The following is a 19,040-nucleotide window of genomic DNA, read 5'->3' on the forward strand; positions in this document are numbered from 1 at the left end:
TTCATTGATATTGGAAGTTGAAACGCATAAATCATTTGTTAACTTCCAACGTTTTTTTAACATTTAAGAAAAATATATTTCTTATTTTTTTGATGTGATAGTCATTTACAGTTTGTGAAAAGTTCAACTCGTAGTAAATCAATAGGTGCCTGTAAGCCTCGTGTTGTAGCAGAATATCAAATGTCAATATAAATAATAAACATCGCCCTTCTTTTTATTTTGTTCTACTTACATCTCTTTTTATAGAAAATAAATGTTATCCGGATATTCTACGCTGTCAGACATATAAAATTACTGAAATTTAAAAACCCGTCAAATATAAGGCGATTATTTTAAAAACGATCTCTCTAGACAACTCTTATTATATTGAAGAATATTTCTAAATCTTACTGCAGTACAGCAAGAAATAGATTTAATAAATAAAAAAGAAAAGATACGTAAAGGGCCTACCTGGCACCTGGTACCTGTAGGTACATGCATATGACACCGATAAGTGCATCGCAATAAAAGGAATACAAGAATATGTTCCAAAATATAGTATTCCGCCTCTTTTATAAAAAAAATACAAACTTTAAACACCAAGATGGTGTTGACGCAAATATTACTCAAAATCGTCTTTTGAATTGCTAATTAAATTTCAGCGTCTCGTCAAGAGGCCATTATGTCTAATTTGCAATTGAAATATGCACGTCGCAGTAATTTGCTGGAAGTCATATATTAAAGCATTTTAATTGTGATCTTGACCGGTATGTGAAGCCGGCGGATCTAACAGGGCCGTCACTGGTAACTACTAAACAAACAAGCGAGTAACATTTTTTATTTCCCTAGCATTTTCCTCTGTCTATGTCGTGGTACACTTATCTAAGAAAACATTTGCCATTTATTTCTTACTGAAATTTCATTTTTTTTTTCTTCGGACAACCAACAGCATAAGAATATGTTATAACTATACAATAAGCCAATTATAGGTTTTCGCAAATAAATTCTATTCATATTCATGATACTGAACTGCATCTTCAAATCTGAACCCATCATCATGTCGTCAGCAATCAATTCCAACCGGGAAGACTATTATAGGTATGTGTGTCGCAGTAAGATGATTGTAGCCGTAATATGATCATATCCCTAAAGATATATTATATACCGGCATATGATAATAACACGCCTCCAGTTTAGTGAAATAGTTAAAAAACTACGTCGCGATGGTTGTTCATGCACGTCAAATACTCACTTACATTTACTGTCCCGCTTTCTTACCTAAGTTATTACTGGATGACAAAAAAGTGAAAATCGCCTGTATGCAATCAAAAGAACGCAGTTATTTACTTATAAAATATGGAACCATAAACAAACATGACTAAAACCGGCCCTGTGTTCTCTCGTCGTTCACGGCCGCGACCTACAAGTGGGGGAAGTGGAAATTGAACGCCAGTCGGTGGAAGTTCATGTCGTGTCGAGATATTTATAGACCGGGGCCCGGGTGTCGGGTCTGTCGTGGACGTTGTGTTGACACGTGTTGTCGTATGTTGGAATGGGTACAACATTTTACGGATATACTGCTTTGCACATAATACATAAACAAACATGAGACGATGCTTCATTTATTCGGTTTATAAGTCAGTTACTTTATTGTTGTGAGTGAGTACGTAAACAAAACAAATGACAATTATGTTTGTAAAAATGTTTTTTTTTTAAACATTTATTTATTTATTATTTTTCAGCACAAGTTTTATTTTAATTATATGTTCCTATCAATCTATATTTCTTAATTTTAGGCTTGGCCATGTAATATAATACAATAACAGTAAGATTTCAAACATTTTGATGTTTAATCTATTTGAATAAAGACTTTAGTACTCTTCTTATTACTTATAGGTATTAACGTCAGTTTTCTGCGCATAAACATGCGTTTATATACTTGAAAGTACCTTTTACTTTTACTCAGTAAAAGTAAGACTTTTACACCGGTAATAAATTCAATCATTAAACTGCTCTTAACTTGTTACATTTAAAACCTGTCATTTTGCGTTAAGAACTAATTGTAATTGATTTCTCAATGCTCATCTGGTCAGTTCATATTTATATTTTGTATTCCAATAGGAATAGATTTATCTATCGCCTATCTAGTCGCGTCAAAAGATATCCCAATAAAAATAATGCTAAGTACGGTCACGAGTACTAATATGTGTACACTTTGAAACCATGTCACATTAACTTTTTTGACAAAATAAACCGTAAGTCTCATTAAATGTCAAATATAATAGTGCGACAGGGTTCTAAAGTGGGTACATGATATTGCTCATGACTGTACATAACGATAACTCCCCTCCAATTCGTATCGGGCACCGATCTCACCCCCTCTGAGTCTTACTTTAGTGGTAAATGGCCGCAATTCGCTAAGGAATAAGGGGGAGCATGTGAATTGTCTATCTCGCTCGCACTTACGCGTTAGGTGACACACGGTAAGACAGATTTTTGTATGGAATGTTCGGGCTGTGGTATAGTCAAAATTTATATTTGTTTAGTATTTCCCGATTACGTCACATAGTGTTTAATAGTTTTTCTTCTCAATCGTCGAAAATACAATCATATTTATAACACAACATAAGGTCACGACTACATCCCAATCGGGGTAGTCAAAGGTACATCCATCGCAAGATGAACTACGCGATAGATGGTGAGCCGTATCGCCGTCTGTAATCATATTCATGTCAAGACAAAAATGCCAGACTTTAACATCACATAATGTTTTAAGCAGTAGTCGTTACCCACACAAATTGGCTCTGTATACCTAAAGAGGGATTGTGTGAGGTGTGATGTGAATTTATGTGGATATTTATGATATAATTAGGGTTGGACAGACACGTCCCGTCAATGTGGCGCTGTAAGGACGCACTTTTGTGGGTTGATTCAATTTGAGCCTTCGACAAAGTGTTTCAGATAAACCGAGGTTAACAGGGCTGCCAACGACGTATTATCTATCAAAAAATTACTTACTAAATCAATACCTTACTTTATGTATATATATTTACAGATAATGGGATAATTATTAAATGTATTAACTAGGGATAAAAGTATCATTCCTTTCGTTTTAAAGTATCAATAATAACTAAAATTATTCGATTTCATCCACCACGATTAGTTTTCTTCAAAACCACGTCACATTTTTTTCACGGATTTCGTCCAAAGAGACCTCTTGTAATATGCGATATTACGCGAATTTTCGCGCGACAGACATCCCTGCGGCGTTTTGCTGAGGTAGCAACGTGATGGATGGGGCTCTACCGTCTGTCTACAGCTCGAGAGTGCCACGTATTGTATACTTTACCCTATAGCTACCCTGCTGTGTATCACGTTTTATACTTTACAACTCACACCCGTTATCTCTAAATATCACAAGTCTTTAGAAGATAACTTGTAAAGAAGTATTAGGGTGAATCTCATAGCACCAAAAGTCAATACCATTAGCTTCGACGCAAACATATTTTAGAATCTTGGGTATGGTTGGTCTTATGGTTGTCTGGAAGAAATCGCTTTAAGCGATAAGGCCGCCATTTGCCATGTACTTAGTTAAGAGACTTTTTGTAATTATTTCTTTTTATTTTGGTGCAATAAAGTGTATTTGTATTATAATCTTTTGCCTTTTTGCAAATATCCAGTTAGAACTTCCGTACGTTGGCGACATGGATTTCCATCCTAGTGTAACACAGTAATCAAATTCAACGTGTTTTCGTGTCCTATTCAACGAATATAATGGCAATGTGATGTTATTTTGTTTTTGTTTACCTGCGGCAGAGGGCGTTGTTGGTAAGCGTGTGTTGTTTGAAATTGTGACGTCATTGCACTCGCTAGATTGTGTGTTTATGATCCTCTACATAGGTATATTATAATATATCGACTTGACACAAAGGTACGTTACCTTTATGGTCAATTTGTTACAGAATGCACATGAAGACCATTCGATTTTTAAATATGCGTTTTTGTATTTGCTATTTCTTTTTAAACCGTTAGCTTAGAATCATTAATATAAAATCGATTAAGAATAATTCATAGCGTATGACGTAGTTTGTATAATTTGGACTTTTATCAATGTTTCGAATTGTGTGCTAGCTAACTTTCGTTTAATTAAAAAATGACAATTTCAAACCTTCAAAGTTTGAACAAAGTTCTTAGGACAAATCTAGTTTTCTCTTCCCTAAGCGATACTTTGTAAGACAATTGAAAAACTTCGCGCTCTCTCCGACACGGGTTTAAACTTGCAAACTTGGACGTTGAAAAATGAACTTTAGAGTACTGACCAGTTTCCAAATACTATTATCGAGGATCCTACCAAGCTGAAACTTTGTTCTGGATAGTTTTAAACTACTTTTTGGTATTGATCTTGTTCCTTTTATGAGACTTGGCAAATCTCTGCCCATTTTGACCGAGGGAGATATTGAAACTGGAAAAGTGAAAATACTATTCACATCTTGTCTTGGTTGGAAAATAAGTTTTGCTGGGTTGTGCGATAAGTATTAAGTGAACAATATATTTTCAAGACGCGCCAAGATGTAAATATTTTGTCTTTTCACTTTGGCCAAGGGTCCAAACTCATAGAAAAGTATTCCTATCCAAAGTAACTAGTTTTTATGTATATTCATGTCCAAACCAGGCATAATGTTTCCCAAAATGTTTGCAAATTCTAGCGCATCAGTTACACTTTAAGCACTTTTAATGCTGCGCGTTGTCTTGGACCCCGAGCGTACAGAGCGTAAGGATTTCTCGCCTTGTATTGATTATAATAGATAGATATAAACTGTGGTTATTAGATCGCCGAATTCACACCAGTCGATCTGGAGGTCTAAAAAGGCCACATTGTTTGACATGTGCGCATATAAAAGTAAGTGCGCAATGTCAACACATGCCAAATAGCATTGCCTTATGAATTGATTCAATGTCGCCTTTTTAACCCTGATAGAAATTCGCTCTGTACGGTCCGTAGCCGAATTTGCGCAGCTTAATACTTCTCTCACGATCCTAAACCAACCTCCCCCTTTTTCCAGGTGAAGAAAATGGCGGAACGCGTGTCGAAATGCCGGGAAGAAGTGGCCAAGAACCGGGAGAAGTACCAAGCAGCTCTAGCAGAGATCACGGCGTACAACCCTCGGTACATCGAGGACATGACGGCGGTCTTCGAGCGATGCCAACAGATGGAGGCGCAACGGTTGACTTTCTTCAAGGATGTTCTGTTCAGCTTCCACAAGTGCCTCAACATCAGTCAAGAGCCTGTGTAAGTTTATGGAGATGTTTATTTTGATTGTTTTTGGAACAAACGGAGATAAGGGTTTTTAAAAGTGAATCTTGAATTAGACCCTGCAATCGGGGTTAAGGCATTTTCCCAAAACCTCATTTCCAAGTAGGCGAAGAAGGATTACGCTTATTTAGTAAATGCCTAAATTACACACACTTTTGACAAAATTACGAGTACTATAAAGGACACTGGGCGAAACTGTTCCAAGAACCAAAATTTTGGCAAAAACATAGGAAAAGCATTAAGCTTTCATTAGATGCAAGTCTCAACAGTGGAGGATCTTGGGTCAAGTTTCATATATTTGCCCCTTTGTCATTTTCCTCCAAGGATCAAACCTGTCACTCGTATTCAATATTCCTTGTGCTTTAAGGCTTAACTTGTTTAACTCTTTACAACTTCGTACTTCCATGATTCCAGCTTACCACAGATATATAACGAGTTCCACCACACGATAAACAACTCGGACCACCAGAAGGACCTCAAGTGGTGGGCCAACAACCACGGCGTCAACATGGCGATGGCCTGGCCACAGTTCGAGGTAAATTGCTGCTCCAACACCCACACACACACCCCAAACTACTACTCACCACGCAATGCATACCTACATACTTCGACCACAGTACAATGAATCGATGGGCCCAGCTTTCCTTTCAAGTATTAAAAACCAGACTCATGCCCGTAATCGGCAGAGTAACAAGTCAATGAAACAACTTTTAACCATAGTATTGAAATCCTGATCACAATTTCTACTAAGTCCATCTTGTTATAGAGGACAAAATATAAAACCAATCAATATATATTTAAATGTCATTAATCGATAAGATAATATAATACTATAAGATAATATAAATAAAACCACGAAAATAGTGAACTCAATTACGTTGAAATATTTGAGTAACGAACCCGTCCATTCATTTGACTTTGATTTTGCCTTTGTACGCCATATTACCGTTATTTATGCATCGTATTAACTGAATGCTTATCAAACTCTAGGTAGGATAGATGCATTCGTATGAAGGTTTTCAAGCATGCTACTGTCGTCTTACTTTCCTTTCCAAGATTGACACTAATTTTAAAGTGTAGTGTAGTGTTGAAGTATTTAACTGCGCTTTTAGAGAGTAAATACCGATGCTGTAGTCAGAGCTGACTAGACGGGCTTCATCAGGTCACATAATAGTAGCTATATAAAATTGTTTGTAAGTTTGTAAACTTGTGCGCCTGAAAAATTCCTTGCAAAACAACATTGTCATATATGATGGGTATCCAAGATAAATGTACCTCACTTAGAGTAAGCCTCGGCCGAAAGCCAAATAAGTTTAGACGAATTGGCATATCACGGATTTGCTGTATAAATATTTACTTCGTATACAAATCTAGTCCGCTCTGATTTTACTCAAATATTGATTCAGCGTTCGATTGAGATGCTTAAGAGTTAGGCGTCTGCATGTTTACTTATTTAATAAGTCGTCTGCTGAGAATGAGATCATCATTACAAGTATTACAGCATAAATAGTATTCGTATTATTCAATAGTATTTAGTTCAGTTAGACTACAACCTTTACGAGTACGCAAAAAACCTACTATGTTGCATTGTGTGCAAAGGAAAGAGAGATAGTGGGCGAACAAAACTGACGAAACAGAAAGACATCAAACATAGACGAAAGGAAACAAAAGACGACTGATATGGTTTATGGAAGGAGGATCCAGGGCCGGAATCGGATGAGCAGCCGATCCGGCTGAGGTATCTCCCGGCGAGCGCGGGGGCGGCGCTGGCTGCGGTCGTGGGAGGGGCGCGGCGCGCGCGGGCCGCCGCCCCCGCCGCGTGGGGCCGCCTGGCGCGGCGCCTGCGCCTCGCGCTGCCCACCCTGTGCTGGGGGGATGAGACCCGCTCCACCAAAGTGGCCCCCTCCATCACCGTCAGCAACTACAGTAGTCGCTGCTACAGCAACTCCTTTATGGTACGCTGTCACGGTGCGGGGACCAACACACACGTTACCGTCACTTGGAAAACTTTACAATATACCTTACATTATTGCACTAAGAAAGAAAGTATATAAAAAAAAAAATAGTAGCCATATTCAAATTGCACATTGCCTGAGGCACCTCTCAACAAACGCCTCGAGTTAGTGACACGCGCATTGCAACGCCAGATAAAGTGAATTATACTAAGTTCATACACATTAAAGGTTTGCGCATAATGCATTTTCTTTTCCGGATAATGATTTCAATGCTTTTCAAGATACAATGTGCCTACTCAAATTTCCAGCTTAAGGCTATGAAGACATCAAAGCAATGTTGGCTTGTTTTGACCACGTCTTTGCAGAGAGTTTTCTAAGTGATAGTAACAGCTGAGAATTGGAGAGCTTCGGAAGGTCATACTATCATATCACAGGTGCTTACGAACACGGAGCGAAGTACTGTTCACAAATTGACCAATAGAATTTATACACTGTATAAATCATCTGGAAAAGATTTATGACTCTGTATAAGGCTTGACTATGTAGTATCACGATGTATGTATACAGGGTGTTAGTGACATCGTAACGAGTGCTGAGAGGGATGATTCAGACCATGATTCTGAGTTAATATCAAGTGGAATTTTTCGTCGTTTTTATATCATATGAAAGTTATTTTAAACCAAGTGGGGATATTAAAACCCCAAAACCTCATATTTGGTGACGTGGTTCATTAAAGCAGGTCGTCACTTAGACCATTTTAAGTCCTTTATAATTCTATACAATACAATACAAAACTATTTATTATACTTAAACATTAAAATAAACAATTATAATCAGGCGGTACAACAGGCGGGCTTATTGCTATCGTAACGCAGCAATCTCTTTCAGACATCTTTTGGTTTAGAAAATCAATATCATAAAAGCGTAACAGGATAGATCATCATCATCAGCCATACGAAGCTCACTGCTGGGTATAGGCCTCCCCCAAGGATCTCCACGACGATCGGTCCTGCGCTGCCCGCATCCAGCGGCACAGGATAAATAGTGCTAAATAAAAGTTATAAAGTGAAATACATAGAAAATAAGATATTATATAAAGATATATAAACATTAACATGGAAAGCGGAAAACATGACTGTACGAATTCCGAATAAAAGATTCTATTGGTTGATTATTGAACTGAATGCTTCTCTCGTATCTCTGTGATATGATAATTCACCATTTTTTCCTTCCCAGCGCTCCAACTTTACAGCGACTGTTTTAGGTTTTTTGTTGCAAGCGATCAAAGTCGCACTCAAAAGAAGTGTTTAGCACTGGGTATTAAGGTTCACTCACCGTGATGGTTAGGTTTGGCTGTGTAGACCACGAGGCACCGTCGGATGTTTCCTCAGATGTTTGACTTCTGACATTTACTTGACTCGGAATTGCGGTAAAAATATTTCTATACTTGAATCGTGAAATGAAGTTGACGATATGCGTACGGTGACTTAAATGAAAATGATGCCACACTATGTGGAATAAAAATGGTTCTCAAAAGAGAACAATTACGTCGAAAGTTTATTTTTTTATCTTTTGTTTCTTCTTTTTATTTTCTCTCTTCTAACTTTAATTTGTTTGTGCACAACTCTCTGTTGATATCATATTTAACTAGTTTATAGTTATCAGTGGAAACCTGTAATTAGTTTTCAACTGTTATTTTTGTTGTCTACTTACTGTATTTTTATAACTGTTGGATTTCCTTAAATAAAAAAAATAAAAATCTCACAAATAGAATGAGATCTCGCTGCAGTCAATCCCGTTCTTTTTTTTTCTAATGTTCTCTTATTTTGCCTTGTCTTAAATCATTTAAAAATATTTCTAACGCAATTCTGAGCCGGATAAGTGGAATTGGAAGTGGATATTCTGAAGAAACACCCTCACAGATACTTTGGTGCACTGATCACTCTCATCCCCTCACGGACGGGGCGGGACGGCAATAGACAAGCATAGGCAATACAGCAATGCGGTCAACGTGCGTTTGTACTGCAGCAAGAATTTACCATTCACCAAAAATATATCATTCGATTATTCGATTCAATTTGGTCGATTTTTGCTGTGTACGTGACCGTTTTAGGCAGGCACGAAATAGAATATTCTAGACTGGTAAAGGTTGTATCATAGATGCACTACGTTATTATTATGAATGAATAGAAGTGAAAATGAAGTAGGTAAGACTAATAGACAACAGCGTTCTGTTGGCAGTTTTAAGATAATAAATCAATACAATCCAATAAAAAGAATAAGTATGTGTAAAAATTGTCTACTTTTAACGATAAAATATGAAATATGTTGGATATGGTAGTTTATTGTTTGACGATACTTATCCAATAGTTTTATTTTATTACGATCATGTTTAAATATTTTATTTTTCAAAATATGCCTTTTTTAATCAGTGTATTACAAGACCCGAAACACAGGCAGGCGGCCATGAGCATGATTTAGCTTCGTCACATTTCACAAAATAAACAAAAACTATCTGTCAGTTTTCAAGTTATACTGTTTGACAGTTTGTTTGTTGAAAAGTGACGTCACTGAGCGACATATCACGTGACAAACCGTTTTCGCGCGAAATTTACAATAATTGAAGGAAAATAATGTTTTTTTTTTTCTATTATATAAAGCTTTATCGAGAAAATAAAATATTTTAAGAGGTATAAAATAAGCTTCAAGTAGCCAATTGGACGTTATTTTAGCTATCTAGGTAATGTTATGTTTGCTCTGTTTAAAGAACGTCATAATTATAGAGGCAGGGTTATGTAGGATCACAGAAACTTGACACTTGCCTATGATGCAACCTGCAGAATGTCTTTTCTATTTAATAATAGCATGTTTTACTTCCTCTCAACGAATCACCAGCCCGAGCTTATATTATTGTTGTTTTTTTTCACGCTATTAATGAAAGTGTTTTCTTTTTGTCTAATTTTTTTTTCTTTGAGTTCGCTGCGCGCGCACACTGACACGTTGGGACCACTTGTTTGACAAAAAATACTAATTTATTTAAAAAGAACTAATATTGCATTGGCACATTTTTAACTTTTCAGGTTCGGATTAGAATTTTTCTTCATTGTTATTTCTTGAAAAAATGTAATTGGAAGTTTTAGTCTCCTAAATAATTAACAGATTAATGCTTTACAAACAAAAGCCTTCAAACAATATTATATAAAGAGAAATTTCATGAAAATTGTATGTTAATGTAAACTTTCATGATAAACAATTTATTACGTTTTATCACTATTGCATACTACCGTATTTTCCGCTTTATGCTCGTGGTTTGATTTTAATATAACCATAAATTTACTAAAAATTGTAAAAGCAAGTGGTCCAAGATGGTCTGTACCCTAAATTGGTCCGTACCCCAAGATGGTCGTACCCCAAGGTGGTCCGTACCCCAAGGTGTTCCGTACCCCAAGGTGGTTCGTACCCCAAGTTGATCACAACGCGAGTGCGCGCGCAATGACAATGTGCGTATGTCAATTAGGAGTACACGGAGGAGTTCCGGGACATCGCTAAGGGCAAGTCGAAGGAGAGCCTGCCCACCGGGCCCATCACGCTGCTCAACCAGCGCCCCGTCAGCGAAGACGTACGTTCATTCAACAATCTCGAGGATGCCTTTCGAGTCCTTTCAACAAGTCCTATTACGAAACAACAAGTTTTAAGTTTTCTTAGCCGTTAGTCCCGGTTACTACTTACTGGTGTAAGTGGCCTTTGGCAGCTCAATAATAACCCTGACATCAGAGTTGATGAGGTTAGTAATCCACCTCACAACCCACATCCAAGAAGTTTTCTTACAATTTGTGGAAGCTGGAAACGAAGCTGTAAGCTCCCCCAATAAAAGAAATTAAATAAATACGTCCTGGTGATATTAACAAGCACGAATTGCGGACGGAAATTTATCAGAAATATTCTTTCGTGATGAAATGTGACCTGGTTAAGTGAACAGAAATATTAATAATAATGAGAATGTAGGCTATCTGTAATTGCTATGCTAAATTTTTGCCGATTCAGCCTTTATCGGGCTATTTTAGGGAAAATAAATAATTAATTTTCTTTTCGTTTTCTGCTCAAATATAAACTGGTTAAATTTTACTTATAGATCACCAAATCTTATTGTAAAGTGGATTTTTTTAGAGGACTCAAAAGGAACATTCCTGTTACACTCTGCTCATAGCATTGATATGCTAAGGTGAAGATCGGGAGAGACCTGGTTTGTTTATGACATCATTTAAATGTAAGTAAAGATAGTTTTAAAAGGAGTTATTAAAATTCGAGGAAGACTGTAGATAATCGGTTTGAATCGAAATTGTGCTGGAGGATTATGTAGAGACATAGTTGTATAGGCTACGTGCAACCGACTGTATTGACAAAGAGAAGAGATCGAACAATTCTTACTCAAACGAGATTCGAACCCGCAGCCGTGTATCCTTAAGGCATATGATTCTTACAACACGATTTATCCGTCAATCATCCGCGAAGGTCCGTGATCAAATAGGTAAAGTACCATAGTCTAAGATTTTACCTTCTACAATGTAACACTCATGAAGTCATGACGAAGAATACACCCTAAAACCAGGTAAACCCACTAAACTTATAATCCACACAGAGCCCACAAATTTTGACTCAAAAATAAAGACGGGACTAAACACATTTGTACTACAACGTTGCGTTATTGGTATTTAAAGATAGACCTTATGGAATGTGGTTCAAAATTAAGGGTGCTTGTCGACGTACAACTGTGCTTAGGCCATGCTGGGATTCAAATGAGAAAAGCGCCTTATATTTAGTGAACTATTAGAAGAGCATGACTTACATAGAATACAACGTAGAACTGTAGACGGGAGTTCCGGGCCATTCTCATTTCGATCTTAAATAAATGTGCTTATATTATTGTTCCTCTTATTATTTTTAACATTATTATACATATCGATGTTGCATGATGAATGTCGCTTCTCAATATGCATTCGCATGTTCGATTAATTGTTAACAATTTATAATTAAATAATTTATTTATAAAAAGTAAATATTTATTCTCCCAAACTATATAAGTAAAAATTATTATCTATTTATGAATTGTAAAACGAAATAACTTTTAAAAACACGTATTTTATAGTCCTAAAATCTTTAACATTACAGTTTCTTTTCTAGAATTAAAAGTCTAATTTTTATTTGTAAACGGTACAGGAACTGCCGCCGATTACGAACAACAAGTCAGGGAAGCCCGCCAACAACGCGAACAACGCTAGCAACGCGAACAACGCTAACAACACCAACCACACCGACGGGCCGGCCAGCAACGCGGGCGCCAACAACACGATAGACAAGAAGACTATCAGCGCCCCTATTGCTGTCACGTGAGTTACATTGCTTTTATATCGTTATCCTTTTCTCGCTCTAATATTTGGGGGGTGTGATCGCATCATGTAGAGTACGGAAGTACTTCTCGATTTTCAAAAACTGCTCCGCATCAGTGTGACAACCTACGGCCTGGCAAAACTATAGCACCTGAACTATTCTTTTTGCGCAAACCCCATTTAAATCTTGCTCAAATTTTATTGCCGAAAAAGATCTCCTTTTGTTAAGTGAAAGCAGGAAAGAATTGATTAGGACTTGCAGTTGTTACTGTTCGCCACTTAACATAAAATTAGACTCATGAAAAAGAGCAAATAGGTACCACACATATCCCATATCACATTATCCTTTCCTTACCTATTATTGACACAACAACTTGGTAATAATACCAGTCTTTCTCAATCAGTACCAACGATACAAGTTAAGGTAGACTAAATCGTGTAAAAAAACCCGAATTTCCTATCCATAACTGTCCTCAACATAAACCTAACCCTCAATCCCCCCGTCCCGTCCCTAGTATAGAGCGTCTGGAGATCTACGCATGCGCGCCGCCGCGCGAGGGCGCAGGCCTGGCGCCGCTGCCGGGGAACCACTTCCTGCAGCTGGCGCTCCGCCCCCCGGCCGGCAGCGCCTCGCAACACTCCCAGTACACCATCACCGACATGACGGACCATCTGATGCCGCTGTTAGTGATTACTAGCTGTTTTTCCTAAAGTCACTGGTTTTGTAGTACACCGGCTTGCTTCTCAAACGGGGAGCGCCGGTTCGACGCCCGATACCGGATTTGCACCAATGAGTTATAAAGGAGACTGGTCATTATTGCCCCAGGCCCAGCGCGAAAGAAACTTATCTCATAATGTTCGTAAAATTAGGTAAATTAAATCTAAAAAATCCGCATCGCTGAAATAAATGGCGAACATACTGAATTTGCCTAATGTTCTTGTTAAGGCGCAACATTCTTTTTTAGTTTTTTCGTTTATTTTTTTTTTTATTGAACTAACATTAAAATCCATTATTACCTGTTAAAACACATAGTTATGTTTTAAATGCTAAAAAAACGAGTGAAATCGCAAAAAGCAGGGGAAACGTTTCAATTTACGTAAAAATCTAAAAACTCTCTTTTTTATTCTCATAATCTCCTAATTTTTTCGAAAATTATAAGTTTTATTCGCGCCGGGCCTCCTGGGTTAATTTTGTATGGGCCGTGACCAGTCTCCTTTGTCTTAAGTGCAGTTTTCGCAGTTGGCTCCACCATTATAGACGGCGTCACGGCTATCACGTGGGTCTAACAGAATGCTCCGTGAGGTGCGCGTACTTCGATCATCTTCCGATGGATGTGCCTCTGTTTATGTTAGTTGTTCATCCTCGTGGTATCGCCATGTCGATGGCAGATCGACTAGTAGATTATACCTTGACTGGGTTGAACAGAATGTGAACAAACAGAAGTTCATTTCGCAGTACACAGGCCGGCGCTAAACGTTAGATAAACTTATATAGGTGCAGCTATACCATTTTTGCGTTACTTAAATTATTAGCGTTTTATCATTATCAATTTCCATAAGCCGCGTAGTACATGCAATCCTGACGTAGTTTAGAAAACTATGGTTCATCCTCCGACCAGAGATCTTCACTTAAAAACTTGACAGGGCATCCTCTTAAACTCTCCTGTAATAATTCCAGGAATGGTACAGCACCAGCGCCCAAATCGAACAAGTCCTCTCCAGCTAAGGATTCTGCAGCCGGCAAGACTGCTGGCCAGGACAACCCGTTCGAAGAAGACGAGTGGGACGAGGAGTCGGGAGGTGCTCTCACAGACACTGGCGAGCCGGGGGTGCCCGTACGAGCGCTGTACGACTACACCGGCGCAGAGAGCGACGAGCTCAGCTTCCGACAAGGTATGCGATGCATTACACATCTTATATTTCGATAATTCTTTACGCATTGAAGTAAAAATAGCCGTTGTAGCCCAGTTGGTAGAACGCTTGCCTTTCACATTGAACTCGCAGGTTTGAATCCAGCACAGGCCTAATCCAATGATTGTCGATTTTGTTTGCTAATTCATGTTTAGATCCTAAATGATTATCACGTGCTCAGCGGTGAAGGAAAACAACGTGAGGAAACCCACAATCCCAAGAAATTCATTTTCGGAGGTATGTGACGTGCATACCAGTATTGGGCTTGTTTTCCCTTCGCGGGTTGGAAGGTCAGACTGGCAGTCGCTTCTGTAAAAAACCGGACCTGTAAAATCTTCAGGTTAGGTAAGCGGACCCTGTGAAAAACGAGATAATGCTAGGGAGATGATGATTGAAGAAAAAATAAGCACAGAATACGCCCAGATGCTTGAACTTCCTGATTATGTTCAAAATTCGACTAAGGCAAGTCAATTTAATATTTCTTTTTTGGACTGGGAGTACAAAGCGACAAATGCGTCCATCTTGCTGAAATATCGTGGAAGTCGTTTAAGGGGTTGTCTATTTAAGTGATGATCTGGTAACCTGACACTTTTGACCTGTCATCTTACCAAGTGTGGCTGTAAGTTGTCTTTTGAAGACTTGCAGGGATTACGGGCTCGAGTTGTTGCGTGATGTTAAAACCCTGCTTTTCTTCGTTCCAGGCGACTTATTCGAGAAACTAGAAGACGAGGACGAGCAGGGATGGTGCAAGGGCCGCAAGGACGGGCGCGTGGGGTTGTACCCCGCCAACTACGTGGAGCCCGTGGGGCACTAGCGGTGCCCGCGCGCCACGCGGCACGGTTGAACTTGTACCACTTATGTGCGAGGGAAACTCACGCCTTGCCTTCGGTATGGGTGCAACAGAGGGAACAGTAGCACACACTTGACACTTCCAAGAACAGACCATCTGCAGCCGATATTCTGATTCTAAGTGTTATGATGAACACTTGACGCTGTGATGGATGTAATTATTATGAAAGGGTTTTGATCCGTGGTCAGTCTACTTGTAAAAATTAAGCTATTATGAACCTGTATTCGTACTATTGTGTGCATGTGCGAATAGTGCGATATAAGATATGTCGAGTTTTAAAATAAACAAAACTCATTTCTTAAGGTCGCTATACACATAGGCCTGACATGCTCATCCAGCACATTGGTCCAATGTGTGCAACGGCCTTTATGGCAACTAATCGCTCATATCAACCACGAGAATCGAATCAATAATGAAATCTCCCTTCCACTACTAACACACCTGAGGCAGGGCTTGATTTTTCCGAACATGATTATAACTATTGTAATAACCTAAAGCAAATAAGTCTTAACGACGCCATCGTTACCTAATCGTGACATTTTTTCGACTAAGAAGTAAGCAATAAGTATGCGAACAACTCGTTCACTTGTACGTTCAAAGGCTGCGCCTGATTTGGTCGTGATTTAATTATAGCAATACGAAACAAATAAGTCTTAGTGCGTGTTCACACCAAACGTATAGTCAGCCGCCGATTGTGCGCAGGCTCACTATAAGCCTCAGTGTGAACGTAAAAATAAATGGTATTTTTTGTTCACATTAAGCTTACAATACGCTGTAGCTGACAATACGCCATTGGTGTGAACAAAACAGTCGGCTTGTATACGTTCACACCAAATGCGTACGCTGAGCGGCCGACTATTTTTCATATAAAAGAGCTGAGTGGCTTCCGCCGGCCGATTTGAATCCAATACGCTGGCGTTCAGCCGCGTAGCCAATCAGCGTCCGCGGCGGTAGTGACGCACTTTATTAGTCGGCCGCCGACTATCAGCGTCTACGCATAGCGTCATGGCGTATTGTCGGTTTGGTGTGAACGAAAAAGCGAATATGTATGGAATTACAATACACTGCGTAACGCTCGCTCACTGTCGGCGGCTGACAGTCAGTTTGGTGTGAACACTGCCTTACATTACGTCATTTAAGTCATTGAAATATAAAAATCTATTCCATATCTATTCCCCTTTTTTGTCTCTTTTCCATTGGCACCTCCATACATAGTCATTAAATTGACTTTACGATATCGCATTGTCTCCCGTTTTCGTCCACGTAATGATAAATGGTGTGTTGAATAAAATTTCAATGGAATTCTATAATTGTATCGTTTTGCTTAGTATGATCAAATTTTAGTCAATACAGCCGAAATGATTGTTTGAACTTGTTTAATTTTAAAATTAATTAGTTTTCGATTTAAATCGTTTACCTCCTAAGTTCAACCGTGCCGGTGAGTCCGGGCCGCTGTTTGCGCGTCATGGTAACTCGCGTTGTAAAGGATTCCATCATATATCTGTAATTAGTTAGTTCGTCCGTTCTCGTGCGGCTTCATTACCGTCGCGGGGCAATATATACGGGACTTCATCTTGTTATAATCGCATACGCGTATTGAAGAACAACTAGTTTTCAACCGATTCAAGTGGATTACAAAGTGGATTATTTTTTTATTAAAAATATATTACACAACAATAAAATGTCTTATTATTTTGAGATTCTGTTTTTAAAAATATAAGACGATCTAGTTTTAAAGTTTCAAGCATGCGAAACAGCTTTTCAATACGCGTATGTCTCGTAATCACGACGTGTTATTTATTAGAACATAATTTGCGTGGCTTGTGCTCTATAACATCTTGTATGAGTCGCGTGGTAGTCATTATAATAGTAACGGCAGGTGATGTGTTAAGTACATTAAATTTAACTTAGGTATCGTCAGTAATGAAATGATTAGCTGATATTCATCGACTCTCGGGCCTCACTAACTCTGCCGGCCGAAGCTTTAAACTGTCTTATGATCACTCATCGCATCGAACTCGGAATATCGTATTTTTGATGTATTTAACCTCTCGATACATTATTTCATACGAATTTGGACCCAAATTTTTGTACGTTTCTAAATAATATCGCTAAGTTTGAAGGGTTATTTGAGTAGATGAATATTTGTGGATATTATTGTGTGTGGATGTAGTGGCAATATCATGTATTTGGGTCATGCTTGTGTTGTTAAAGTATTCCTTACCACACACAATAGTATCCACATATGTTCAGAGATTGTGCAACAGTGAAGCTTGCTGATATTTTTGGATTTATAATATTTGTACAACGTCGAAACCAAAAATATTAATTTAACTTTTAGTGACATTTACATGGTTTTATGAACATTAGATATAATCGCGCCGGTCACAGCACCCCGATAGTCTTGAGGATTCAGACGTAGCTAAGCCAAAAACTGTACGCCAATATAAATATAATAGGCATACCAAACTGTTAGGTGGCAATGGGATTTATATTTTGTGATATATAGGGTGGTTGCACTGCAGTAGGCGTGGATTGTACATACACGATTATGTATTATTGTCGTGCATATAGCATATTTATTTCCCATTGTATATAATGTATAATGATTGATTGTGGAGTGTAGGAGCGGGGGCTGCGTGTCGTGGCCTCTTTTATAATTTGCCCGTGACCTTGCAAGCGTCCTAAGGAGGTGCTATTAGACTGTCTGCCTCACTCGCCCCGCCGCCCGCCGCCCCCGTCGCGTAGGTTAAATAATAATTAATATATTATGAAACGTTTACCTTTTCTTTCCTTTTTTTACCTCGTTTTATTGTTGTACATCGTGGAAGTCATTAGTCGCGCAGTTTTAACACTTGACTCGTGGAGCGTGTTCGTCGGTAGTTCTGTAGTCGTAGCGCTATTTGTTTTCTTGTTATGGGTTCAGACCTCTTGTGAAATCCTTTGTATTATATTATTATCAGAGAGAGGGTGGTTTTGGACCACATATGTTAATATATTATTAATATTGGTAAAATAAAATTGTTACATATGATTACGTGTTTTACTTCTTTCCTCTTAAAGTCCTCGATATGCAAATATTACAACAAAAAAAAAAACATGCTCTATCCTTGTCTGTTAGAGATGTAAAAAGGTTCAACAAATATACTGCACGCGGTCGACGATGTATGCGAGTAGTGTGAAATCTTTGCTGATAAAATTAATGGGATTACAATATTCCACATTCAGTCAAATTCTATTTTTTTTTTTGACGTGATTGTTGATTTGCCGTAGATGGCATTAACTACTTGGCCGGACAAATGGGGAGCGCTGAAGGCTCTCACCCGATCAGTCAAATTCAAAAATATCTTTACTCAGTAGGTAACATAGTTATCACTTTGAATCGTCAATTTTTACATTACGAACGTCTCATCCGCCTAAAACTATTACAGCTTCTCACAACCTGTATAGCCGGGGAAAAGAAGCTGCAAGAAAAACCTCGGCACACGGCCCTAGACGTTCTTTTTAAAAAAAAACTAAAAAAAAAGAGTATTACGCAAAAAATTACCGGAGTTGGAGTTATGGAACATACTCCACCATGCTGTTACACTGGGGGTGGTGAAGGTGTTAAACGGCTAGTAGTAGTATAAAAATTAAACCATAAA

The 19,040-nt window shown here is 38.4% G+C and overlaps 1 protein-coding gene across 3 annotated transcripts in view; it reads left to right on the forward strand.

Moving 5' to 3' along the window:
- Nucleotides 1–16,047, forward strand: part of LOC126375420 (protein kinase C and casein kinase substrate in neurons protein 1) — a 125,222-nt gene extending 109,175 nt beyond the window's left edge. For 2 of the 3 annotated variants that reach the window (XM_050022333.1, XM_050022334.1), the window contains 6 exons: nt 5,043–5,269; nt 5,708–5,828; nt 10,766–10,867; nt 12,466–12,635; nt 14,314–14,528; nt 15,248–16,047. In XM_050022333.1, coding sequence (XP_049878290.1) covers nt 5,043–5,269; nt 5,708–5,828; nt 10,766–10,867; nt 12,466–12,635; nt 14,314–14,528; nt 15,248–15,360 — 948 coding nt within the window. In that variant the 3' untranslated portion in view covers nt 15,361–16,047. The remainder of the gene's footprint in view (nt 1–5,042; nt 5,270–5,707; nt 5,829–10,765; nt 10,868–12,465; nt 12,636–14,313; nt 14,529–15,247) is intronic. The other variant, XM_050022335.1, reaches the window with a different exon arrangement.
- The last annotated feature ends 2,993 nt before the right edge of the window (nt 16,048–19,040 follow it).

The sequence above is a fragment of the Pectinophora gossypiella genome, chromosome 19 (assembly GCF_024362695.1).
Source record: "Pectinophora gossypiella chromosome 19, ilPecGoss1.1, whole genome shotgun sequence".
In the NCBI taxonomy this organism is placed as follows: domain Eukaryota; kingdom Metazoa; phylum Arthropoda; class Insecta; order Lepidoptera; family Gelechiidae; genus Pectinophora; species Pectinophora gossypiella.